Source organism: Passer montanus, unplaced genomic scaffold (genome assembly GCF_014805655.1).
Source record: "Passer montanus isolate IOZ18808 unplaced genomic scaffold, ASM1480565v1 scaffold35, whole genome shotgun sequence".
NCBI lineage: Eukaryota > Metazoa > Chordata > Aves > Passeriformes > Passeridae > Passer > Passer montanus.
In genome coordinates this window covers 2538755-2565034 of record NW_024368263.1, presented here as the reverse complement: position 1 = coordinate 2565034, position 26280 = coordinate 2538755, and the positions used below count along the sequence as shown (strand labels likewise).

The 26280-nt window shown below is 50.5% G+C and overlaps 1 protein-coding gene across 1 annotated transcript; it reads left to right on the top strand.

Moving 5' to 3' along the window:
• Positions 1-206: 206 nt before the first annotated feature.
• Positions 207-26280, top strand: MYO15B (myosin XVB). The gene is made up of 43 exons (XM_039715833.1): positions 207-279; positions 791-866; positions 2411-2468; positions 3947-4077; positions 4182-4277; positions 5825-6060; positions 6141-6319; positions 6968-7040; positions 7472-7678; positions 7768-7847; positions 8043-8140; positions 8322-8409; positions 9736-9846; positions 9991-10085; positions 10674-10889; positions 11375-11468; positions 11957-12139; positions 12391-12580; positions 12696-12786; positions 13311-13518; positions 14930-15045; positions 15582-15641; positions 15875-15950; positions 16433-16551; positions 16765-16883; positions 17254-17395; positions 17528-17639; positions 17952-18112; positions 18368-18480; positions 18587-18650; positions 18862-18934; positions 19271-19347; positions 19723-19799; positions 20339-20469; positions 21385-21479; positions 21758-21835; positions 21979-22087; positions 22397-22545; positions 22877-23004; positions 23730-23863; positions 24342-24475; positions 24860-25000; positions 25253-26280. The coding sequence occupies exons 2-43, from the start codon at positions 864-866 to the stop codon at positions 25310-25312; spliced, it is 4905 nt and encodes a 1634-aa protein (XP_039571767.1). The 5' UTR covers positions 207-279; positions 791-863; the 3' UTR covers positions 25313-26280.

The window sequence follows — 26280 nt, the reverse complement described above, 5'->3', positions numbered from 1 at the left end:
AACCACAACAGTGCAGCTCTTTTGAATCTGTTTCTGTTCCTTCAGTGTTTGTTTGCCGAGGTCTCTTTACATGCAGTAGCAGCAGCAAAGGTCTCAAAGTTCACCTGCTGCAAAGTTCCTCCTTTCCCCCACCCCACAGCCCTGCCCTTTAGACTTTAGTTTGTCACTGTCTTTCTCAGCCCAGCCCTCATAAGCTCCCATGTAGTCACAGAGCTCTGCACCACTGACAGGCAGGAGAGAGGCAGAGAAGGAGACAGAGACCCTCCTTCCCCATCTCAGGTGAGTGATGAGGATGGGGAGCAATAGAATGGATGGCAAAGGGCAGAGCTGCGAGGCAGTTTAGCTTTTGGTATCCCTCCCACCTTTCTAAAGGATTTCCTCTCCATGGACAAGTTCATCTGTCCTGTTCAGGCTGTTATCAGGTGCTTTGGTGCTGAAGGAGGTGGGTGAATATTTCTGGCAGCTGCTGGGTGCCTTTGTCCTGAGCCACATCAAATGCCCAGCAAGGGAAGGTGTGGCAGGATGCTGAGCAGGTGCTGGAGGCTCTTGCTGTTGAATTGTGTCATGAAGGGCAGGAGGTGTTTCAGCAGAGCTCAGGTCTTTGCCCGGGCAGCCCCTTCTCAGCACACTGTGCTGGGGTCCCAGGAAGGCTCTGTAGATGTTCTGTGATTTTATCTGCTGGAGCAGGGCACCATCTCCTGGGCACCCTCAGCATCTGCCCCTAGAAGAGCTGGAATTTAATTCATACACTTATCTTCCCACCCTCTATCCCCTTTTCATCTCCTAACAGCAAGATATAGAGGAAAGGAAAAAAAGAAGGAGCTCCCTGGCCTGTGGTGACAGAGAATAGTCCCAGCCAAGGAATGGTGAGTTGTCAAATGGTCTGGGAGGGCCTGAGATTAAAAAAAAAAAAATCAGGTTCTCCAGGTGTTCTCCCTCCCTTGTGCCTCCTCAGGCCAGGTTTGCTGGGGAACAACAGAACATCTAGAGGGGGCACACGTGTCTGGAACCTGGTACAGAATGCAGGTTAGATGGTGTCAAGGGCTTTCTAATACAGAAATGTCTCATTAGTTCAGTGTTTCCCATGCTCTGGGCACAGCCAGGCACCATCAGCCAGTCCTGAGCCAGAGCACTGGGTTTGCTCACAGCACTGGACCTGGTCTGCAGAGCTGGAGGGAAGATTATTTTTGGTGATCATCTTCTGTTGTGAGGGGTGGGAATGAGACACTTCTGCATAAATGTATTGACAGAAGCTGATGTAGAGGAAAGGATGTATTAAAGGCTTCACAACACTTTTAGCCTGTGTCAACACTTCTAACTAATGCCTTTATTGATGTGTCTAACTGGACACACATTTGCTGCAGTGTCTGTATGAAGGAAATCTGAATTGATATTATCCACAATTCTCTATGGATCTGTCAGTAAAGAAAAATTAGCCCTGGGTGCTCTTGTATCACCTGCTTCCTCAGGTGTGGATCCAGAACTGTGGAATTTCACAGTCCACTTCCTGAATACATCATTGACAAGCCAGACTTGAAGTCAAGTATCTTATGAGAAAAATCAAGCTGATCAAAAATGCTGTGAATCTCTCTTTAAGTTTTATGTGGAGAGAGATGTCAGAATAATGTGCTGGTGACTGCAGATACAAGAAACCAAAAAACCCCAAAAGCTCCTATTTTGTGACTTTGGCTTGGTTTTATAGTGCCTTAATCTGAGTAGTTCTGTCTGAAATGCCCTGAGCTGACTCTACATGCAGTGATGTTGTATTGGCCCATCTGCTTGTGCCCTGAGCTGACTCTACATGCAGTGATGGTGACACACTGTGTTGTATTGGCCCATCTGCTTCCTACCCTGCAGCAGTGCAAGGTGCAAACCAGTGAAAAATCAAGACTCATTGGCAAGATTCTCATCTGGATTACCCTGGTAGAGCTCTGAGCTTTCTTAGGAACCTCCAGCATATATCAAAGATCAGAAACAGGTCTCATTTTATGCTGCAGCACTTTTGGATACTGAAAAATCAAAAGAAAACTGTCAGGAAAGTGCAAGAGGAAATGGCCCTTACCCTTCAGGTGCAATCTCTACAGTGCAATATGCCACACTTGAAAGGCATGAGGGATGAGTCAAAGAAAGCCAGCTTTCCTGTCCTTCCCCTTGTGGCAGTTGATATTTTATTCAGGAATTGCTCCCCTTCCCCTCCTTCCTGACCCACGTCCCACAGCTGTGCTCGTGCAATACCTCCCTGTCTGCAATGGCTCTGAATGTTGTGGAGGCAGAAGTCACTGCTTTGGCTCAGATGCTCCATCCCTGTCCTGGCAGCTTTTCCAAGGCAGTTTCACCCAGTCTCAGCTCAGGGGTTTTATGTGGTTTTTTCTCTGCTGGCAGCCAGTGACTGGTTTGTTTTTCTCTCCAGGACGTGGGGCTGCTGGAGATCCCTGCAGAGCTTGCAGCCCTCCTGCACTCTGTTGAAGGTGAGAAATCCTCCTCCTTCCCTCCCTCTCCTGCACTGTTTCACTGAGTATTTCCTTGTTTATATCAGAGTATGTCTTTGTTCTCCCTGCTGCCTGTCACTGGGCTGGATTAGATTCATTATCATTGCAGTGTAAACATGATCAAATGGTACCATGGGTGTTGTTTCCTGACACGGTGGGGAGGAAAAGCAACTTGGGCCAGGGGGCAGAACACCAGCTTGAAAATCAACATCTTTGTTAATTTTTCAGCTCTTCCTTTGAACTGGGCTGGTAGAACTGATGGCAGGGATGGTGCAAAACTCTTTGGTCAAAGTTATGTGACAGCAAACTGCTTAATGAACCCAGGTCTCTGGCAGAGATGAATATCTGGTGTGGAAAAACTTAAACCCATCTTTTACCTACTCTAAAATCTTTAAGGAAATTGAAGGGGAAGAAAATGACAGTTTTGACAATTTCAAATAAATATTTTTAGGTTTCATTAAAAATTATTTCCTCAAAGCGAAGTTTAAAGTCAAAGGAAGTAGAAACAGGGTAACAGCTTGACTAATAACTTGAGATATAACAATTTGTCAGTCCAAGGATGTAGCAATATAACAAATTGAGTATGTGTTAATTTATCAATTTAGGGATGCACCAATTGGCTTTCAAATCACCAAAATACCACTAAGTGCAGTAATTTCACAAGCTGTTGATCTGACCCTGAGCATTAAGTTTTGTGCAGTTGTGTTTCCTCTGTAGCTCTCTGTACAATGTGAATATTCAAGCTGCAAATTGGTTGAGGCAGGATTTGCCTCTCTGTCTGTGTGGTGTCAAAGCCAAAGCCAGCTGTGCCTGTGGCCTTCTGTGGGGGACAGTGAGGGAGACAATCAGGCAGAAGAGTCTGGTGAATTGGAGCAGACTGTGCTGGATTCCTAAATAGCTCCCATTTCATGGCAGAGCCCTCCAGGGACTATCAGCTGGTCTAGTGAGCAGTGTAAGCCAGAGGGGCTCAGGGAACAGTGAAACTGCTGGAAATGAGAGCTGATGGGATGTAAATGGGGAGGATTGGAGAGCATGGGGGTACAGCTGGAGAGAGGAATGCACAGGAGCTGTGCTGCATTGAGAAACCCCTTCATTTAGTGATGTTTGCTCCTGTCTTATCTCATTACAAAGACCTCTCATTTCCCTGTGGACTGGGCTGTTGTCAGCAGTATCTCTGTATGGACTCAGCATTTCCTGCCTGCAAAGGCTGCAGAGCAGCCTTGAATCTCCAGGTGTTCCCTGGGGAGAAGAGTCTGAAAGATCAGAGCTGTAAAATCTCCCTGCTGAAGGGAGTTTTTGTGGTCTCAGGGAGGTGAGGCTGTGCCTGCTGGGGGTCTGAGGCAGCAGGGCTGGGCTGGGTGTCCTGGGGCTCCCAGGGTGAGGTGCAGCTCAGCCAGGAGCTGCTGTGTGACTTGTTTGTGTCCTGCCACCACACCAGACCTCCCTCCCTTTTGCAGGTCGACACCAAGCACAGGCCAACCAGATAACTGAGACACAGCCCCCAGAAGTGAAGGTCAAGGATGACCTTTCCCTCCCACCCACCATCAACAGCCATCCCTTCTCCTCCTTTGTCAAATCACACTTCCAGGTGGGAGCTCTTTTTATCTCTCTTCACTGCCTCCCCTGTGGGCAAACACACTGGTTTTAGCAACACCAGGAGGAGATATTTCTACCCTTTTTGTTTCTCTGTAGAAGCCAGATTTCCCTGCCCCTGGTCAGCCTCTGCAGCACCCCTTAACCCGCCTGGATGCTGCACACCAGGAGAGTGCACTGGAGATAAACAAACTGGTAAGAGACATTGTCCTTGACCTTGCTGGGGAACAGGTGGGCACAGACAATGTTTTGATGCCTTTATACAACAAGTTGCTGGTGGTGAATACTGTTCTTACAATACGTGGAGGGCTGGAAAAGCAGAATAAATTGCTCCTTCTAGGCCCTGGAGCAGCCTGACAGAGATCACACACAGCCCCTTAAGGCTGCTGTGTTTTTGGGGATGCACAGACCAGCCACAGACTGCTGGGGTCAAAGTGAATTGCCTGCTGATGGAGCCTCAGAATTTGGCAGGAAATATAGGAATAGGACTGCTAAACTTTATTATCCCAATATTCCACACTCAGTGGCAATGATAAGGGAATCTGTCTTCTCAACCACTTGCTCATCTACCAGTCATAAAAACGTTTCATTTAACCCAGATCTGTTCCATGATGTGGTTTGTAGAAGACATCTCAATTGCACCTCGGGCTCACAGATGTGTCAGTGCCCAACAGGGGACAGTGAACTGTTGTTTAAAGGTTGGAAAAGGGCAGGGACTTTGTCATCAGGAAAAGTACACCTGGAACCACACCCTCACTCTGTAGTGTTTCTGTGAAGGGGATGGTGCTATTTAATCTCTGTGGATGTGAAACATATATTTCTTTATATTTCTTCTTTAAAATGGTTGAAAATAGAATGAAACTCCAGATACTTTCTAAGTAAATCTGGTCATCTTTTTGGGCATTACATGGAATTAAAATAAGCCCATTAAGAAAGTTAATACCTAAAAACAGTCTCTTGTTTTGTCCTTGTGATCCCAATTATAGAAGAGCATAAGCTTCAATAAAATCTTGTGAATAGGATTGTGTTTTAGCACAATTTTTCTTAAGATCAAAGGCAGTTTTTCTCCCCTGCTAATGAAGTAGGGATTTGCTACAAAGAATTCCATGAGAACTAAACAACCACCATCCCGTTTTTCTCAGTGAATCTCTGACACACTTGGTACCATTAAGTGTTTTCAGAAGTATTGTTATGCTTAAATGTTCTTTCCAAATCTGTCCATTTTAGAAAAAAAATTAATTTGTGACATATTGAAGTATAGACAATGAAAGAAATAATTCTGTATCTGAGGGTGATACATACAAACTAAAGAAGCATTGAAGATGTTGATATGCATAGTCAAGAAGCTGAATCATTTCTCAGTAACTGTGTTGAGGCACCACATCCCATAGTACTTGGTGTAATATTAACTGTACCAAAGGCTTTTAAGCACTCAGTGGGCTCAGTATCCTGTGGTAATTTACTTGTGTGTCTAAGCCCTGCCCAAGGGGAAATATTTTGCCCTAGACCAAATTCTGAGTCATACCTCAGAAGAGACTGAAGTCATCCTGACTTTTAGTCAGGATCCAGTCTCTCTAAACGTTGCCTCCCAAATTGCCCAGCACTTTGGTAGTGCACAAAACCTGAGGACAGGCCCCAGTCTGATTGTTGGAGGGTCCTGGTGTCCCAAGTCCTTACAGCACAGGCTGGGACAGAGGGTTACAGCTCCAGTTCTCTCTCTCTCTTGCCCCCAATGCTTCCAGATTTTGCGGTTCATCGGTGACCAGAGTCTCCGTGGCTGGCAGGAGGTCCTGCTGGGCAACTACATTGCTGGGAGAGGTTTGAGTGATGCCGCTCTGCGTGATGAGATCTTCAGCCAGGTGGTTGCCCAGACCTGGAGGAACCCGGACACGGAGCGCAGCCAGCGAGGCTGGGTGCTGATGGCCACTCTGCTGAGCTGCTTTGGCCCCTCTCCAGCCCTGGAGAAGCCACTGCTGAAGTAAGAGGAGAAAAGGCCAAGGCAGGCTTGCAGAGGGGTTGAGAGGGGTGAGCAGTGCTACATGCAGCTCCTTCTCCTAGGTTTGTGTCAGACTATGGCCTGGAGGGCTACAGCGCTGTCTGCCAGCGCAAGATGCTGACGGCAGCTCAGTGTGCACAGACAGAGCCTGCGCCCTCTCGGGCCTACCCTCCCACCCAGCTGGAGTGGACAGCCAACCAGAGGAGAGGCAAGATGGTGCTGGATGTTCATACCTTTCATGGTAACTCAGTCTTCTGCCCTCCTGCTGTCTTTTAGTCTCTAAGGACTTTTCCCGTGCAGAAATCAGCACTTGGGAAACAGTTCTCTCAACTAAGTAATGCTGTTTGCTGGTACAACCATGGGGGAAACAAGCATCTGAATTTAGACCCAAAACTTGCAAGGTCTGGGCCAGGTGGGACCTGCTTCTCAGGCTGAGGGATGAGATTGTCCTGGGTTTGGGCCCTGCTCAACAGAGGGCTGTTCAGGTGTGCATCTCTACAGGGCTGCTATCCATTACAGCCAATGCAGCAGGATTTTGTTGCAGGGAATTTCTGCCCTTCTCAAATATTACCTGAAGCTGCCTCTTGAGCAACCAGCAGCTCTGTGAATTGAACACAGAACATCCCTACTCTGGCTCCTTATGAGTGGAGTGATCCCCAAGCAAAGCAGGACACTGCAGGTTTTCACTTGGAAATGCCAGCCTGTGCCACCAAACAGATATTTTGGATATGAAGTATCCATGTGGAGCCTTCCATGAGCTTTGAGTCCTCCTGTGGCCCTGCTCAGGAGTGTGTGAGATTTCCAGCTGGGCTCTGCCTGTGTCCCATGTGGGTGTTGCTTTGGGTCCTGCCAGGGAGGCTGTGGGTACTGACTCTGCTCTCTGTGCCAGAGGAGAAGTTCTCAACTGAGGTGGAGTCCTGGATGACTGGGGAGCAGTATGCAGCCTGCATCCTGAGTGCAAGGTACTGCCAGAGGACGGGAGCAGCTCTGGGGGTGTGTGAGAGGCTGTCACCAGCTCTAAGGCTCAGCCTGGTTTGGTCTGCAGGCTGGGGTTTATATGGTCATGTGTAGAATACTCATTTCTTGCCCACTCCAGCCTGTGCTCCCTTCTTCACACTTAACATAACCCTCAACCATAAACCACGGGCTTCTTTAAGAACAGAGGAACCACTGGTGTGATTTCTGAGAGCAGTTTCAGAGAAAAAAATAATTTATAAAAAGGACAAATCTTGAATGCTTCTAATTTTTTTTCTAACCCTGGGCATTTAATAGTTGATTCACACCTTAAATCTAAAGGATTTCAGCCAGGATAGACAAGGCAAGAAGAAACTGAATACAATGTTTTCCTTCCTCTCCCTTACCCCTGCCTGCCTGGACACCTTTCCTTTGCCAGGGGCTGTGACAAGAGCACTCGAGGGTGGTCTGTCTCCATGTTCACTGGCAACACATGGCAGGACCTGCTGGGCTGTGACTTTGTGCTGGACCTCATTGGAGAGATGGAGGACACCAGCAACTTCATTAGCTCCTGCCGGGCCCCCACTGAGTACCCCATCACTCCAGAAAGGGACAGGAGCATCCTGCAGTCCTCTGACCTGGACATGTGAGCCACCAGTTCCTCCTGCCTCACCCCTTGTGGCCCTGTCACCCATCTTCCAGCACTCTGGTCCTCATCTTTTTCCTCTCCAACAGGATTCCTCCTGCTCCAGGTATCCAGGCCCCTGCCTTCCCCCCACCCAGCCTGCCTCCAGAATTCACTGGTCTCCATCCAGGTGAGCTTTAGCCCAGGACTGTGGCTGACACTGGGAAGGGCCAGATGAGCCCCAGCCAGGGCATCAGGGCAGAGGGGGAGTCAGGTGATTCTTCTTGTTGTAGAGCTCCCCTCTGAACCATGACTAATAGGGACTGGAGGCAGGGGAAGGTTTCTTACCTGCCTTGTCACCTTGTCACCTTCTGTCTGCTCCCAGATCCAAGATTTAGAGATGACCTGAGGAACCCTGTGGGCTTGGATCACTATGTGGATGATCTCTTCAGCCCTGTGCTGCATCAGAGCTCCAGAGCATCTGTGAGTGCCCTGATGTTCCCTCCTGCCTCTCTCTGCAGCTCCCCAGTCCCTGTGAATCCTGCAAGTTTTTCCTGCCTACTCACTGTCCCTGCTGGGCTCAGACACACCATTGAATGTCTCTCCCTCTGGGAAGTCTGTCCCTCTGAGCTCAGATAACTGTTTTGGGCTTCTTTTGATGCAGGATTTGGAGAGCAGGGAGAACCTCAACAGACGCATGAAAGGAGGTGGGAAGATTGGCCCCACACAGAGAGGAATCTTTCCTTCTACAGGTCTGTAAGGACATGGGGACACCTGGGACTACATGACCTTCAGTGAGCACAAGTCAGGGAACCCCTTAAATGCTAATTATTGCATGTTCAGCTGGTTCATGCAGAGCACTGGGCTTTAGCCCAGGCTGCACTCCTCACTCCCAGGTGAGACAGATGCCTTGCAGAGGTGTTAGATAAGGGAATTGCTTTGTGTGCTTGTAATTTCTCTTTCAAGCTGGCCTTGGGGTCAAAGCAGCAGGTATCTTTCTTCTGACCCAGGCCACCTCTTCCCTAGACAAATATTTGTAAGCCATGTATTCACCTTCTATTCACCCCATGCTTTCACAGAACAGTTTGTGCCTTTACCAGGCGTGGTTTTAATCTTTTTTATTACTTCCTTACAGAACTTCCCATCATCTGTAGCTATTTCTTGGGTTAGTAACTCTGAAACCTGAAGAGGTTCTGGTTTGTGTGTTTGGTTTCTTAGCTTTTCCTCATTTTTGTGGAGCTGAGACTCTGGCATTTGCAGCAGGGTGGAGTCAAACACCAATATGTTCATGGCACTGACAAATCTGAATCTGCATGGGTAGGAACACACCCAGCAGTCTCAGAAAGGTGGGGAATGTCCAGTTCAGTCATTCCTGAGACAGGGACTACTTCTGGCTATTGGAGAGGCTCTGGGGCATGACAAGCCCTGTCACAGCTCACTGGCCTGAGGCCAGTTTGTCACTTAGGTGGCTTCTTAGATGAGTGAGGTGTATGATGATCATCCCAGGGCCATTCTCACTGGTGAGGACATAATGATTCAATAGATTTGTGCTGTGTGCTGACTCCTCTCAGCTGAGTCTGACCCCCACACCCCTTATTCTGCTGGATTCACACTCAGTGGGGTTTGTGACCCCATATGGGACCTGGCTGCTGGGAGCAGAGGAATTCCTTTCTCCCCACAGCTCCTCCCCATGACACACAGTGCCACCCAGGCCAGGGCTCCTTGTTCATCCAGCCTTGCCACCCACTGCAAAGACACCAATGTGACAGCCCCAGAGATCGTTGCCCAGTCCTCAAGAGAAAGCCTCTGTAATCATACACAGGCAGGAATTATTTATAAGCTTAATAATGAAAAATGGTGATGTCCAAAGCTAGGCTGCAGAAACAGAGTCTGGATACTGCTATTTAAAACCTGGCAGGCCACACATTTTTCTTAGTTTTCCTTTTTCCACCTGAGTTTTGCTGTGTCCTGCTGTGGTTGGTGCATGTGGAGAGCACCAGGAGTGCTCTCTGGGGCTGCTCAGGATATTCTCATTTGGGATTCTCCAAAGCACTGTGCACTTGGTCTTTTGCCTCTAGGCTTGTCTGGAATGACTCAAACACCAGTTTACCAGCCCATGCCCTCCATGATGGGGATGCCAGCAGCCATGCCCATGATGCCAGGGGTTGGTGGGGTTGCACCTATGCCAGGTAATAGCAGTGTTTCTGTAACTGCAGAGGGCAGGGGTGGAAGGGGGCTGTCAGTGAAGCCTGTGCATTTCAGTGGCAGGTGAGGGGCTCAGTGGGGAATGTTCACCTGTAGGATTTTGAAGATGTGTGTGTTGTCTTCCACAGCCATGGTGATGCCCCAGCCTGTGGTTCCAGCTGTAGATCCCAGCCAGCTGGCAGCACAGCAGCAAGCCTTTATCAACCAGCAGGCCATGCTCATGGTGAGTGGAAGGGTCCCAGGAACTGGGGAAGAGCCACACATTGGTGTTTGTGCCTTGGAGGGGGAGCCCAGCTCTCCTCCTCTTTGAGCCTGTTCTGTGTCACTCTCTGCTCACATGCTGGGGTGAACTCTATTTTAATCCCCACTGTAAAGTGGGCATTATTCAAGACTGCAAAACTGGGAACCCTCATTTTGCCCCTTTGTGTCCATGGGGACACTGAGCACCATCAGTGAGTGAGGAGCAGAGACAGGAGCAGGCCCTGAGAAGATTCAGCTGTAGATCCCATTGGGTTTTAAGCTGGGATTTGCTACAGATACAGGTCTGCAGTGTTCTGCTTTCTGTGCAAAGCTCTGTGAGTGCATGGCAGTCCCAGGCTGGCAGCTGAGCCTTTGGGGGGTGTTAGGAGCTCTGCATCCTTGGCCAGGTGGGAGAAGACTCCCTGAGCATGCCTTGTCCACATACTGGGAAATTTGCTGTGCACTGTGTGGATGTTTTGGGACTGATTAACAGTGAAAAAACAGACAGGCTGTGACTGATGGCTGGGTTTGTGTAGCCTAGAGCTCATGGACATTGCAATTCCTTCTCCAGGCTCAGCAGATGACCCTTCAAGCCATGAGCATTTCCCAGCAGCAGCAGCAGCAGGAGCTGCAGAAGCAGCAAAAGTCCCTTGAGAACTCAAGGCCAAGAGTCTCAAGCCCAGCAGCAGCCCCAGCCACTCTCCCAAAACCCAAGAAGCCTTCCAGCAGCCAGGCTGCTGCCACACCATCAAGGTCTCCAGAGCCACCAGCCAAGGCAAAAGAGCCGGTATGAGAAACAAGCAGGGCTGGGTTTGGTTTGAATTTCGTGTTTGGTGTTTGCTCTGCATCCACCCTTGTGTGGCCATGCTTTGGCACAGAGGAGAGCACAGATTTGTGCTTCCTGATGATACTGAGACCTTTCAAATTCTGCTTGCTCAGTCTTTAAGGATCAAACCTCAGTGGCTTGTCCTCTGTGGAGGTTTGGCTGTAGGGTTGGCCAATTCATTTGCAGTTAAGCTGAATTTTTCCACAGGAGAATTAATTACTCTAAGTTCTTTATCTTCCAGCAAGCTGTGTTGGGCCTCTAACATAATCCTCCTTCTCTGTGCTTGGCTGAGGGTTCCTTGTGTTAGAAATTGACCTATTGGGACACTCCTGGATGTGGAGAGGTTCTAGATCAGAGCAGACTGAGACAAAATTACCCCTGAGCTGAAGGGGACTGCAGAGGTACTGCTGCTGGTGCTAACTAAACAAGTTGTGCACTGTCTGCAGGATTATGACTACATGGAAGAGTTTTCCAGCAGTGAGGATGATGACTGTCCTCGGGAAACCTTCCAGCAGAAGAAAGAGTACTTCCAGAAGATGGGTGAGTGTCTGCCACTTTGGGAATTTCACTCATCAGAACACCTTGCTCTGCAGCCTTCCTGGCATGCCCAGGTGTTCTTGTCTCCCTGTCTGGAATCCAGCTAATCCCTGCAGGAGCTGCTGGTGATGTGTGTACAGGAGTTTGGGGTTCTTGCAATTCAGATTGTGAGCTGTAGTGGGGCCAGTTTTCTAGAAATCTCTGGGCATGTGACTGCCACATCCTCCCTCACTCTAGAAAATAGGTTCTGTCTGGAATCCAGCTAATCCCTGCAGGAGCTGCTGGTGATGTGTGTACAGGAGTTTGGGGTTCTTGCAATTCAGATTGTGAGCTGTAGTGGGGCCAGTTTTCTAGAAATCTCTGGGCATGTGACTGCCACATCCTCCCTCTAGCAAAAACCTATTTGCTGACTGAGATAAGAGTGAGAGCTGGGCCATCTGTGCCAGGTTTTGGTGTGGGTTAGACTAGCTCAAGTTCCCCTTTCTATGCAGGAGAGCAGCACATTCGAGTGAAGAAAGTCAGACCTAGCAAAACCTGGATTCCTCCAGCAAAACCCCAGCCAACAGAGCAGGAGGAGGAGGAGAAAAGAGAGGAGCTGGAGAAGAGGAAAAAGGAGGAGCTGGAGAAGAGGAAAGAAGAGAAAGAAGAGAAGCCTGTCCCTAAACCAGAGCCAGGTAAGGTGTTGTGCAGTGGAGACTCAAGCAGGTTGACAAGGAAGGTCTTTCTAGGAACATCAGGCCAGGATTTAGGCAGAGGAGGAAAGGATCTGGCTCTTCTGGGAGTCTGCATCTTGACAGGAGAGGAAAGAGGAGTGTCAGGCCATTGCCAGTCAGCATCAGAGGAAAAGAAAGGGAAGGTCAAGTGAGATAAAGGGATTTCTCTTGTGTCTTTGCTGGTCTGCTGATTAAAACTGTCACCCCAATAGCTCCTGCTTCCCCTCTGCCACCTCCCGAGCCAAAGCCAAAAAAGGAGACACCAAAACCAAAGAAGGAGCCGCCTGTAGTGAAGCCTTCAGGCCCTGAGAGGCGTCCTGCACCCAGCCGTGAGATTGGGAACATCATCAAAATGTACCAGAGCAGACCAGCCCCCGAGCCCCAGCCCGTCCAGCCCTGCAGGTGAGAGTGTGGGACCCCCCTGTGGGCAGGAGGGACATGGGGGTTCTCTATCTCAGCTCTGCCAGTGGCTCCATTGTGCCCAAACCACACAATGCTGTTCCATGTTCCCTTGCAGGAGAGTATCCAAGCCATTTGTAAAGAAGAACGACCCCAAAAATGAGGCTCTGGCCAAGCTGGGAATGATGAACCCCTCACCTCAGCGATCAGTGAGTTCTTTGCTCTCTGGTTACTTCAGGAGCTCAGCAGAGAGAGCCTGTCCATCCCATATCCAGCAGGCTGGGGTCTCCCTTGTGCTGCAGTAGCAGCAACCCAATTTCTGGTTGGGTTGTGAGATAGCTGGGAGCTCACATCATGGTGTGGTTCCAGTCTGTAAAGTCACCTGAGGTCCTGAAGAAAAGGCTCTGGAGCAGCAAGTCCTATGGTCAGATGCTAAAGGCTGATCTGGAAGCAAGCAACTCATGTTCTCTACGTTTGACACCAAGGCTTTGGCTTGTTAACATCCTTTTTTCCTTTCCAAACTGGAGGCTTTGATGTCAAACACTTGGTCCTCTGGGTTTGGTTGATCATCTCTTTGTAGATTTTGTGTTGATCTAAAGGCAGTGGTGGGCTGTTCACACAGATCTTGCTCCAGGGGTGGGCTGCTGCCCCAGGATGATTTAGAACAGCAGTGTCAGGACAGAACCCAGGAATGCAGGGAAAGACTGGCTCAAATGGTTTTGTTGTCTTGTAGCCATCTCCTGTGCCACAGGAGAAGAAAACACCTCCACCTGTCAAGCCCAAGCCAGGCCCAGCTTCCAGCTCTATCAAGGAAAAGCAGCTGCCTCTCCTGTCCATCTTCAAACCAGAGGGTGCCCCACCAGCTGCCCAGGCCCCTCAAGCTCCCCCTCTTCCCCCACCAACACCTGAGGACTACGGCAGGCAGGAGCCCACAGGGAAGGGTGAGTGTTGGTGTCACCCATGTGGGACTTGGTAGCAGGGCAGGGAGGGGATGGGGCTGGGATCAGCCCAGGGGAGTCATGGCACAGGTTCTGGCATTGGCAGTGCCAGGGACTGAGTGGCTGTGTGAGAGCAGGGAGATGGTGCAATCTCACCTGTGAGCAATCAGAGATGTCACAGCTCCAGCCTGGCCCAGAAACCAGCGTGGCACTTCCCAGCTCTCAACTCTTCCCTTCTGAAAAATGCAGCTAAAAATAGAAACGTCCTTTGGGCTACAGCTTTATCAAGGTCCAGCCCACAATACTTTTATTGTTTACCTGCAGCATAATCATCTAAGTGGCAATTAGTGGGTGGACTTTAGACCAGGGAGCAGTGGGAAGCCAGGTCTTTTACCTTACAAACCTCTGGGGGGATCTTAGGCTGAGGAACAGGGAATGTTTCTCAGAGGGAGGCTGAGCCTGGGAGACCTTGGACACATAAAGAGTGTTTGGATGCTGCCCATTTAAAAAAAGTAGAGCTAAGACTTATCAGCAGTAGTTTGGAAGTGTTATTCAGTCTTAGTTTTGCCTCTGAATTTCAGTGTGAGCCTGAATTAATTTTATACATTGGATACCCGTACCAATATGTTTCAAGCTGTTTAAAATCTCATCATCACATTCCACAACCTGCAAGGAACAGTCAGTCAAACACATTACTGAAGGACTCCATCCTGCAGCAACTTCCCTGCTATAAAAGAATTTCCTTGTTAGCTCCTCCTCTCTTAAAAAATTATTCTTTAGGAAGTCCTGTGAAAGTAAATCAAAGTAACTGGATTAGCCTGAAAAATTCCTTCATGCTTTGGAATAGGGCTATAGAAACAGCTGAAGTATGGAAATTACTACATTATTTGTCTATGAACTCTGAATTTTGAAGTGCTTAAATGAAGACATTCTCACCTCATAAATTAGGAACTTTGAGCAGTTGCCTTCAGACTCAGCCTGTCTTTAACACATCTGCAGAGAGACAGTCTGGTGCTAGTTTTGGGTGCCCTGAACCAGAACCTTGCAGCCTCCAAGCTCAGGGGAGAACTTTTCTGTCCCTCTGAAACCTTTAACAGCCTGTTTAAAATGACACAACGTGAAACCTCAAGCACCAGGAGAGTGTTTTGTGTGGGAGGCTCAGTGCTCCCCATGCCTACAGTGTTTCTGTTCATAGCAATGAACTTTGTGGCTAGACAGTGAAAGTGTAAGTGCTACCAGAAATTCTGGGAATGACTGGTTTGTGCTCACATGAGCTGGTCACTGAGCTTCAGGAGATTCCCTTACAGGAATATTCCATCAGGAGCTGTCCCCTTTCTCCTGCCAGGTCTTTGATGGGTGGAAAGGACCTTGTAGCCCTCACAGCCCATCTTCACTGCTTTTTCTCCCCATGCAGACTCTGCTGTGACAGTGACAGGTGATGATGGCATCAAGACCCAGCTGTACAAGCTCACCACCAGTGTCAGCTTTTCCTATGTCGAACCCACCTGGAAAATTTTTCTGCGCAAAGAGGTTCAGTTCCTTAGCTGAGGATTGGCTCGGGGGGAGCTCATCCCATCTTTGGTGAAAATGGAGTTTTTTGGTCATAGGCACTCAATGTAAGATAAGAGCAGAAAGATAATTCTGGGAGGACAGACCCAGGAGCTGGGGGCAGGGGGTCATGTCATGGGGAATCCAGGTCCTGCTCTGCCTTACTGACACTTGTGTCTCAGTTTCTCTACCTGCCCTTTCCTCCCTCTGTAGACCACTGAGAAATCTAGAACTGGATTTGTTGTTGCCTGGTGCTTTCCTGTTAAAATAGTACAAATGTGTTTAAAATCAAGTATTGGAGAGTGTGCTAAACTCACCAGGGTTCCTCCCTTGGTCTGACCTCTCAGGTTTTGATCTTTCACTCCTGGTCCTTCTGTTTACACTCACAGTGTCTCCTCCCTGCCTGTCCCTGGAGATGAACTCACTCCTCCCTGGCAACAGGGCATAAGGATTGCAAAACATGCCTGGGGAGCTACTTCTGCAATATCTGTAACACCACTATTGCCCTCCTCTTGCAGGTGTTTTACCCCAAAGAAAATTTCAGCCACCCTTACTGTCTGAACTTGCTGTGTGAACAGGTAAGCACTGGAGTGTGGCTCAAGGCCAGTTGTCTCTCTGGGGACAAAACACTGCATAATTCCATTGCATGAGTTACCTACACTTCTCCAAACCCAGCAGTGCAAGTCTCTTCCCCAGACCCATCCAGTCCCTGTTCACTCCTCCCTGAGACTCAGTTTAACAGCCTCAGGTGCTCCAGCACAGCCAGGTGTGGCCCTTGCAGTGGCAGCCTGTCTGTTCCCTTCCTCTGCAGATCATCCGTGACACCTTCTCCGAGTCCAGCTTTCGGATCTCCAGGGAGGAGAAGCGCAAGATGAAAGATCTGCTGAGTAATTAACAGCCCCATCACCCCTTCCCCTCTGTGCCCATCCCAGCTTCTGCTCTGGAAGGAAAAACTGGCCTCCCACCCTTTCAGTCAGTACTTTGGGCAGAGGAGAAATGTTTGTCAATGCAGCAGGAAAGCACATTTGTAAAGTGCAGTGTAGGAATGTTTGTTTATTCCAAATAGCCCTGAAATTTCTGTGAGCCAGAAAAACTTAGTTCTGAAATGTTTATTGTGGGGAGAGGAAACTGAAGCCCATGGATGGGATTTTGATTTGTTTCAAATTCCATCTGTCATCTCTGACATTATTTCCATGGAGAGAGGGATGGAAACCAATAGTAGACTGGTGTGTGCAAGTGTCCTTTCCCCTCTGCATGTGGTTTGCTGTGCTGTGAACACAGAGGGACTGCTGGGCATGAATCCCTGGGAAGAGGGAGACTTGGCCACCTTTGTCTTTCTAAGCAAGTAACTGTTTTGTAACCCTGCTAGTGGAGTTCCGAGTTGGCAACAATGCCCAGTCCATTCAGGAGGAGGGGATAAAGAAGAGGATTGTGGTGGCTGCTCGGGACAACTGGGCCAACTATTTCTCCCGCCTTTTCCCAGTTCAGGTGAGCCTTAATTTTCTCACCAGACCCTGGGCTTGCTTTAGTTGTGGCTCCAGTTCACTCTTTCTTCTCCCCCTGCCTGGCCACACTGCAGTGATTCTGTACCTTCCATACCTTGCAGGGTTTCACACCTCTTGTGTGGCATCTCCTTTCCCTGGTGCCACCTGTGCAGGAGGGAAGGAGCCTTTGGTTCTCTGTGCTGCACTTCCCTTACAGGGTGAAAAGGGAAGTGATGTGCAGCTGCTGGGTGTTTCTCACCGGGGCATGAGGCTGCTGAAGGTGGAGAAGGCAGCTGGATACCGTCCTGAGCACCTCAAGATCCTTTGCAGCTACTGGTGAGCAAAGGGGCCCTGGCTGCTGCAGGACAGTTTGTGTCTGGCAGGGTGTTGGAGGCAATCTGAATGGGGGAGCGGAAAATTCCGAGCTGTGCTGTGCTCTCTAGGATTATCCTAGGCCAGTGACTCACTGACCCTCCTTTTAATGAGTCTGGCTTCTCCTTTTCCTTCCTACCTTGAGCTTTGCTTACAACAAGTGAGCTCACAGGGAGCTCCTCAGAGTGAAAGCCATGAGCAGCTGGAGGAAGGCCAACATGGAGAATGTTGAGGCATGTCTCCATTCCCAGTCCTTGGAATGGGCTGCCATCCCCATGTCCTGCATCCCAAGCTCTGGCAGAAGGAGCCTGAGCACACTGGCCTGTGTTCCCAGCTTTGCAGATATACTGTCAGTGGAGATGAAAGGCAGCAATTCCCTGGAGTTCTCCCTGAAGACAGAGCAGCTCATCCTGCACTCTCCGAAGGCTCCGTGCATCAAGGCCATGGTGGAACTCTTCATGCAGGAGCTGAGGCAGGTGAGGCAGCAGCTGGAGTGCAGTAGGGAATGAAGGTGGTTTCCCAGATGAAACTGAGAGTGTCCATGGGATGCCATGATCATCCTTCACATCCTTGAGATGAGATCTGACCTGGCCATGGCCTTTCCCCAGGACACCAACTACGTCGTGGCTCTGCGCAGCTACGTTGTGGATGACAAGAGCCTGCTCAGCTTCAAGAAGGGTGACCTCATCGAGCTGCTGCCCATGCAGGGCGTGGAGCCAGGTGAGGGGGTGTGCTGGGATGGGCAGGACCAGGATCAAGGGCCTGCTGGACCCACGGTGCCCAGAACCAGAGGAATACAGGGTGGGCTGGCATCATCAGCCTCCAGCTCTGCCAGACAGGCCTTGTCCCAGTTGCCTCAGTTATAGGAATATATGTTTTTTATATATATATATATATATATGTATATATGTTTCCTTAGGATGCAGGAAAACCTGGTGAGTCTGATGCTCTTCTTTGCCAGCAGAGAGCTTCAGTGCCCATTTCTCTTGGCAGCTGCCCTTGTTCCTGACCCTTTCTCTGTTCCTTTTCCAGGGTGGCAGTTTGGCTCCACTGGTGGCCGCTGTGGTCTCTTCCCCACCAGCCTGGTGCAGCTGGCTCCTGCCATTGACTACCTCAGCAGCAGCATGGACAGACGGGGAGAGCAGAGGAAGAGCATGAGAGCTCCCCCAGAGAGCAGGAACACCAGCAGGGAGGTGAGCAGTCCTTGGGGAGGGACACCCAGGGGACATGGCTGGGTTCAGCAGGAGCTGCCAGGGTGGGTCCATGGCTCTGGTGGTGTCTGAGGGCAGAGGGAAGAGGATGAGTGCTTAGTCTTGGCAGATGAGACACTCAAACCCATCACTGTGTTGGAGGGGAGGCACCACACACAGATGAGGCCTGGCAGCTGAGAATGCACACTGCAGTTCCTCAGCTGATGTTTTAGGGTGGGTTTGGTGGTGTTCCTGCAGAGTTCTGTTCTCAGCCTGCCACCAGAAGCCACCAGCACCATGCTAGTCCCTGCTGGTGACCATTACACCATGATTGACTTTGCCACCACCTACTTCCGAGAGGCTCAGTCCATGTGAGTAGCCTGTGCTCCTTCCCAAACAGAACCTGGGTAGCCTGACCCACCCCAGGCTGTTTCTGGGGGTATTTCTTGGACAGCATGTTCCCTCTCCTCTGTCTAGGCAGGGCCTGAAGGGGACATCTGCTGAGAAGAAGAATGTGGCTGAGCTGGTGCGGCACACCAAGGTGAGCTCAGCCTCTGCCCCTGCTCCAGCTCCAGCACTGCCTCTGCCTCTGTCCCCACATGGCCAAGGAACAGACCCTTGGCTGCAGTCTCTGGACAAGCTGAGGTGTCCCTTGCTCTTCGGTGCTGGATCCTGGCAGCTCAAGTGTCTGGTGCAGAGCACAGCTCTGTGTGACCCTCAGCCCTGGGTTTCCCTGTGCTCTGGCCCTGTAGGTCCCAATCCAGGCGTCTTTGCTCCGCTACTCTGACAGTGAGCTGAATGAGCTGGCCACAAAGAACTTCCAGAGTAAGGAGCTCCCTGGGACACAGCACTGCAGAGGGGGCAGTGGGGTGGTCAGGGTGGGCACGCACAGACATTGTGGGGCTCAGTGGGAGTGGAAACTGGGTGAGGAGGGCCCCTTCTAAGGCATTTCTGCAGTTCATAATCCCCTGTGTGCTTGCTGAGAGCTTCCAGCAAAAGGGGACTTTGCCTTGCGTGCCAAGTGTCCCAGAACACTCTGCCTGGGCTTTGGGCTGACTCCACATGCCCAGCAGAGAAGTTTTCAGGACATTTGTTTGCCCACTGCCAGCCCCATGGCAGAACCACCCCAGCTCAGACTAAAGGCCAGGCTTTGCCTTGCAGCACTGATGAGGTTCATGGGAGATCAGCCAAAACACAAGCACCAGACTGAGGTCCAATGCATCTATGAAATTCTTCAGGTTTGTGAGCTTCCCCTGGGCAAAGTGCAGAAGCACCAATGGGAATGGAGGGCCAAGACCTTGCTGGGAAGGAAAAGAGCAGGGAGAGCCATAATGTCACCTCCTACGTGAGGAAGGGAGATGAAACAGACTGTGGGGAGGGTTTGCATGTAAATGGTTTCCCTGGATATCACTGTCTGGATGAGAGCACAACCTGCCTCTGCTCTCTCCTCCTTTGATCCTAAATACACTAGAGACCAGAGGCTGTAAAGCCCAAACTTTAAGGCAAACTTGCAGAGCTCTGAGGCTGGGAGAGGTAGGGCACAGAGATGCCCTGCGGGTGTCTCTGATGCTCTCATCCCCTCTCTGATGCTGTTTTCTCCTCTCTGGATGCAGCTGTGCAAGGAGAAGGAGAATTTACACGATGAGATCTACTGCCAGGTCATCAAACAGGTCACCCACAACCCTCAGCAGTGAGTACCAGCTCTTCCAGCTCCTGTGTGTGCACAGCTGGAGAGGAGCCATGTGCTGCAGGGACACCAGGGCCAGGGGGGAGGCTGTCCCCTCATGATGGGTTGTCCCCAGCTGCTCCAGTGCTGAAGCTCCAGTCACCGGGTCTGGCATTTTCACTTTAGTGGATATTTTTCCTTATATTTCTGGCTGCTGATCCATCTGGGCACAGTAAACATTCCTGGTGGCTCCTGCTCGTGGTGCTGCTCAGGGCCCTGATTTCCTCCTCCCAGCCTTGGGGAATTGATAAACACCAGTCAAGGACTGGCTTGGCCCCACGCTGCCCTGGGAGGTGGCAGCAGTGGCATTGGCATGGCCTTCATTGTTCCTTTTCTTTGCCGCTGTTGGAATAACTGAATCAATCTTTTACCCAGCACAAGAAACCTCTGACCAAGGGCTGACACCTCTTTTTCTCCAGCTCAGAAGGGCACAAGCTCACTTTGAGCTGCTCAGAGCAGGAATTGATTGTCCCAAGGTGCCCACAGTCCTTTCTGATCCACAGGGAGAGCGAGCTGCGGGGCTGGCTGCTCCTAAACCTGCTCACTGGGTACTTCCTGCCTTCCAAAATCCTGATGCCCTATGCCACCAAATTCCTGCAGCTGGCCAGCAGTGATCCATCCAGCACCCACCACGGTAAGACTGTTTTTTTCCTGTAAAGCAAATATTCCAGATCTAATCTCCCTATCCTGTCATTCCTCTGTCCTGGACCACTGTTATGTTTGGATGTGTCCTGGCAGGGTGGGAGGTGAGGTCAAGGCTCTTTGCTCCCCTAGCAGTGACCAGGGGTGTCTTGGTTTGAACAGACAGGTGTCTGCTAAGGAAGGCAGGAGCTTCCCTTGAAATGGAAATGTAAACCCCCTCCCTCTGAATTAGGGGCTCCCAGGCAAAGATATGTGAATAGGAATAACAGCTTTTTACTAGGAAACTAAAAAGAGAAATGCAGTAAAACAACACTGGCAGAGTCAGAGCAGGAGCTGAGCCCCTGTGTGTCAGGGTGGTGGCACAGTCCCATCCCATGGGGGCTCAGCCCTCCTGCAGTGCCAGCTGTGCTTCTGCTGGAGCAGGGATCCTGCACAAGGCTGGAGTTTTCCTCTGGAGCTCCAGGGCTGCTGGAGATGGGCCTGCTCTCCCTCTGGGAATGCAGGGCAGGAGAAAGCTGCTCCTCTGGGAATGCAGGGGGCAAAGGCTGCTGTGCTGTTCCAGGCTCAGATTGTATCCAGGTAGGAATGCTTGGCTCCTCCCCTGGGCGGAGCATCTCCCCATGGGATGCTGGAATTTGATCAGCCCTGCAGGGACACTCCCTGGCCATGGACAGCAGAGATCTGCTGGAGGGAGGATTGGCTGTGGGAGAGACAAAGAAAACTGCCCAGGGAACAGCAGAGAACTGCCCCAGCTCTGACAGATAGTGATAGAATACACACAGCCAGGCACATCTTGCAACCTAAGACAAGGGGTAAATTCAACCAGCCAGGATGACCCAACACCACAGGACACTGTGTTTAGCTCTTTGTTTGGTTCAGCACATGGAGCTTTTTCCTTTTCCTGCAGATATTGCCAAGATCTGCCAGAGCAACCTGCGCAAAAACTTCCTGTACGGGGGCCGTCGGCACCTCCCCTTCCCTGTGGAGATGGAGGCACTGCTGGTATGGAGGGGCAGGGAGGTGGGCTGGCTGCTGGGAAGGGGGACACAGAGCAGGCTTTGGAGGTGCCACGGGCAGTGTGACAGGGACAGCTGGTGTTTCAGGAGAGGAAATGGAGCGTGTGCATGGAAGGAGCTTGGGAAGTGCAGTGCCATGGGGTGGGCAGGGAAGAGGCAGGTGCTGTGGGCAAGCAGTGGCAGCAGGGATGAAGAAGGAGAGGGACAAACACCTGGGGCTGGTGGGACCCTGCATGTCCTGCTGCCTGATCTTTGTCCTTTCAGAAGGGACACGGTGCCCGCCGGCTGGTTGTGCTGATGCCTGGAGGCATGGAGTACCTCACCAGGATCAGGACATTCACTGTGAGTTTCCAGCTGTGAATTCCTTCATTGGTCTGGACTCTGAGCCACACCAGGGAAATCCCTTACCTGACAAGGAATAGTGTGTCTGCCTGCTCTCGGGGTTGCCTGATCAGGGTATTCATTTCCTTCTTTCCTTGCTTCAGGTGGCCAAGGAGCTCCTGCAGGAGATCTGTGAGCAGATGGGAATTGGTGAACAGCAAGAAACACAGGACTTTGTTCTCTTTGCTATCAGGAGTGACGACAAAAATCTCGGCAAGTAGAGACCAGCATGGAACTTCTCTCTGCCAGCAGCCTCTGCAAAGGGAGCATCACAGCTCCTGCTTGGAATAGTTCCTCCACCCTTGCTGCCTCCTGGGCAGTTTCCCTCTGTATTAGGGTTAAGGATTGATCTTTCTCAGGGGCTGTGTTGCTTGTTCCTGAAAGGGGTGTGGGGTTCTGTGTCCCTTTGCAATGGCTGATGGTTGGAGTCTCAGGGCAGGGTGGAACTGAGGTGGGCAGGAAGGCTCCAGTCCCAGCCTCTCCACCAAGAAGGATGGATGACCCTCTCTCTGTGTCATGTAGGTAAAATGGTGAGGCCAATAAAACTGGAGGAGTATCTCCATGATTACCTGCTGGAGGACAAGCTGGTCACTGTGACCTTACGCAGGCTCATCTGGAGGACACCTCTGCACTTTGACAACCAAGTTTACACAGATGTCCATTATGGACAGGTGAGCAAGAGCAAGACCCTCCCTAGCAGGGACAGATGTGGTGTCCCAGCCAACAGGAATGTCCCAAAAAGCAGGAGGGCTGATAGGCTTTGTGTGCTGTTTCTGGGAGTGACTGAACACTGAAGCTATGGAAGCTGTGCCTGTGGCCTTAGCCTGGAGCAGAGCTGTTCCACACATTGTGCAGCTCCCCAGGCTCTTCCTGAGCTCAGAGAGCCTTTGTTTTGCATTATCAGCAGGGCAGGATGTGGGTCTGTGCAGCCTGGCACTGCCCAGGCTTTCCTGTACCCTCTGGCAGCTTTAACAAAGGCCTCTTTGCTGTGCTGCCCCTCAGGTGCTGTGGGATTACCTGAATGGGAGGATCCTGGTGAAGCAGAATAAAGAGATGGAGATGGAGGTGGGCCTTTTGGCAATGCTCCAGCACTGGGCCAAAGTGGAGCAGCAGAACTCTGCTCCCTCCAGGTATGTCTGTGGCAGAGGGGATCTCTCTGTGATGGCCGTAGGCACCACAGGGCTTAGGGGCAGCTACCTGGGAGTCCTCTTTGAATAATTAAGAAATATCCAATTCTGGAGAACACAGAGGGTCAAGAGAGTGCCATGGTCATTTCATTTGATTGCCATGGATTTGTAACACCAAGAAGAGCATGAGCTCATGGTTTGGGTGAATCCTCCTTTGTTCTCTCTCACAAGTGTCAGAGGTTTCAACCCCAGACACCTGAAATCTGTAGTGAGATGCCCAATGGGAACAAAATTGTCCCTGGATACTGGAAACCTTCAGTCCTGCACTTCCAAGCTGTGCTTTGCCACTCCTTCCTTTCCTTATGCACTTTGACTTGGAGTTGGGCTAATGCCTCCATCAGATCCCCTTAAAGCACCAGCAGCAGGGAAATGGCAAACCCTGCTGGGCACTGAGGAGCTCTTGCTGTCTCCAGAAAGGAGGGATTTCTCTCCATGCCCTGGTCAGTGGAGCACAGCTGAATTCTCTGTGGACAAGGGTGGTCTCACTGTCTCTGATGGTTCCTTCCACCTTACTCAACTCAGGCATCACCTGTTGTGCTCTTCCTCTCCCCCTTCACTCTTGTTCCCAGTGGAAAATTGTTGCCCCATCCCCTCCTTCCTCTTAATCCCCTGGCTGATGTTTGATTTTAGCTGGGCAGGGCGTGAATTAGAATCTGTTTTTGGCACAGGGAGGAGCTGAAGGAATACACTCCAAAGAGCCTGCAGTCCTCCATCAGCCTCAAGGCTCTGCACAGCCACGTGGCCACACTGCTGAGAACAAGGCAGCCCCTCCAGCCACGGGATGCAAAAATCCAGTTCATAGGTGAGGAGACATCCAGATCTGCTTCAGTTTCTGTGCTGTCTCAGCTTCTGGAAGCTGCTCTGAATTTTGGGACAATTCACGAGGTTGTTGATGGTTCTTGGAGCCTGGAATGAGCCATGAGAATGGAATTCCCTGACAGCTCCTCACTGTGGATTAGATCTTGTTCCCAAGCATGGTGATCATGGTAGAAGTTCCATCTCTTGTAGGGGTCTGCAGTGGATTTTCAGAGCTCTGTACAAGCTGTGTTTTAATTGACATTCTGGCCACATGTCTGTTTTCCAGTCAGAAAAGGACAGGACATCCACTCAGGCCGGTGAGAATTGAGTCTCAGAAGCCAGGGAGAGAGGCAGAAGTTATCAACATTACTTTTTAATGTAGAAAATCTTGGGAACACTGGCAGCTTTTACCACCCCAGGCTGGTGCAGTAAATTTTTGGCTGAAAGCTGCTGACCTCAGGCCACTTTTTTGTCTCTTCTAGAGAACGTGATGAAATTGCCTTTCTTTGACTATGCCATCTTCATAGTGGAGAGAATCAGTGATAACACCATCCCTGTGCCCTGTTTCTTTGGTGTGAACAAGGAGGAGATCATTGTGGTGGATGGCACCAGCCAGGTACGCCAGACAATCCCCCCTGCTGTCTGTCAGGTATGAACTGTGACTTTAGAAGAACTTGTGAAGGAAGGGGCTGGACTTCCCTGCATCACAGCCACTCTGACAACAGCACTGGCCCAGAGCAAGAGTGTGCAACAGGCATTATTGTCATGGGCTCTTTTGTAAGTCCAGTGTTTATGCTAACAAGCACAATCCACACCAAAACTAAACGTAGAACACATTCCTGTCTGTCCCAGTCCTGTGGGAGTTCCAGGGCTGTATCCTGCACACACCACCCTGTGCCCCAGCTTTCCACAGGCTCTTGAGGTGACCTGTGGTGAGAATCGGATGGTTTCACTTTGGGGACTGCTCCTGAGAGTGGCTGCTGGCTTTTCCCCCTGGCAGGCGGTGTCCCGGGCCATCCCCCTGAAGGAGCTGCAGAAGATGCGCACGCTGAGGCCCTTCTCCGACGGGGGCCTTCCCGGCCTGGAGCTCCACTATGGCTCCCCTGGCAGCCCCAGGGCCCTGTGGCTGGAACTGTCGCAGGTGAGATCAGCCCGGGCCTGCAGCTTCCTCCTGGCACCTCCCAAACTGCCCTCCCCTGCCCAGGCGAGCTGCTGCTGAGGGATGGTGCTGCTCCTCTCTCTGTCCCAAAGCGGAGGGGGACGCTGCATTTCCAGGCTTGGTCCCAGCACATGGCTGATATTTAATTATGGGGAGTGATTTATGGGGATATTTAAGCAGGAGAAGCAGCTCTTTCTGGGGCAGAGTGATTGATGCTGGTTTGTGTTTTGACAGGCCAAAGAGCTGTACCACACGATTGTTGTCATCCTGGATAAAACAGAGCTGCACTCCTAGAGCCTTAAAGGAGGAGAATGGCCAAGGAAAATAGCACTGTTTCCCTTTCTCTGAACTTGGTCAGTGCTCCCTGACCTGTCTTTGGGAGAGAACTCTTCCAGAAGACACCCATGACCTCAGCCAGCTGCTTTCTAAGAATGCCACCACAGCGTTTGTTGATGGAGTGACCATAACCCTCGTGACCTGCCATTCAGCCCTCAAGCACTTCCTTGAAACAATCCCTGCTGTGGCTAAACAAACCCCAAGGGCCTCTCCACACCACAGCCCATTCCAACAAAGAGCAGCTGACCCAAAGCAGGCACTTGCCTTCAAGCTTTGCACCTCCTTTCTCTTTTGAATTAATTATCACGAGCAAAGCCTGGTGCTTGCTAGAGATTTGTGTGTCCCAATGCCCAGCTGAGGCTGTGCAATGCCTGCAGGGGCTGCTGGTGTTTTCCAGGAGCCAGATTTGTCTCTGAATTGATATGCAGAGATCCTGTAGCAGGATTTGTGAAGCAATTTGTAGAAAGCAGATCAGTGTTAATCATACAATTAACATATATGCTGGGGCACAGATGGAGCTGCAGTGGTAAGGAAGTTTATTGTTAATTAATTTCTCACTGACATAATTATATGCATATGCTTCCCTCTACTATAAAGAAGTCAGTCATGGCCATGCAGCTGTCAGGCTTCAATGATGGCTCTGTGCCCATGGATAAAGCGTCTTCAAACAGAACTTGTTTTATACTGAAGTGTTTTGGGTTGTACAAAAATATTTAATTTATTTTTATTGCCACAGCTCTCCTAATGACCTGAGGAGTAACTGCCCTTTAGGAAATTGCAATAAAATAATCATAAAGATGTTCTGAAGTTGTATGCTAGTTGTTACATCTAACCTGGGAAAACTGAACTGCAGGCAATGGGCAAAGCTTGTGGAAGATGTTGTCACTGTTGGCAGGGAAGGGGGATAGATCTGAGGGTGCTCAGTT

Coding starts and splice junctions, on each gene's coding strand:
- MYO15B (XM_039715833.1), top strand. Junction 12,581..12,695: donor CAGCCCGTCCAGCCCTGCAG/GTGAGAGTGTGG, acceptor GTTCCCTTGCAG/GAGAGTATCCAAGCCATTTG. Junction 23,864..24,341: donor TGCAAAAATCCAGTTCATAG/GTGAGGAGACAT, acceptor TGTCTCTTCTAG/AGAACGTGATGAAATTGCCT.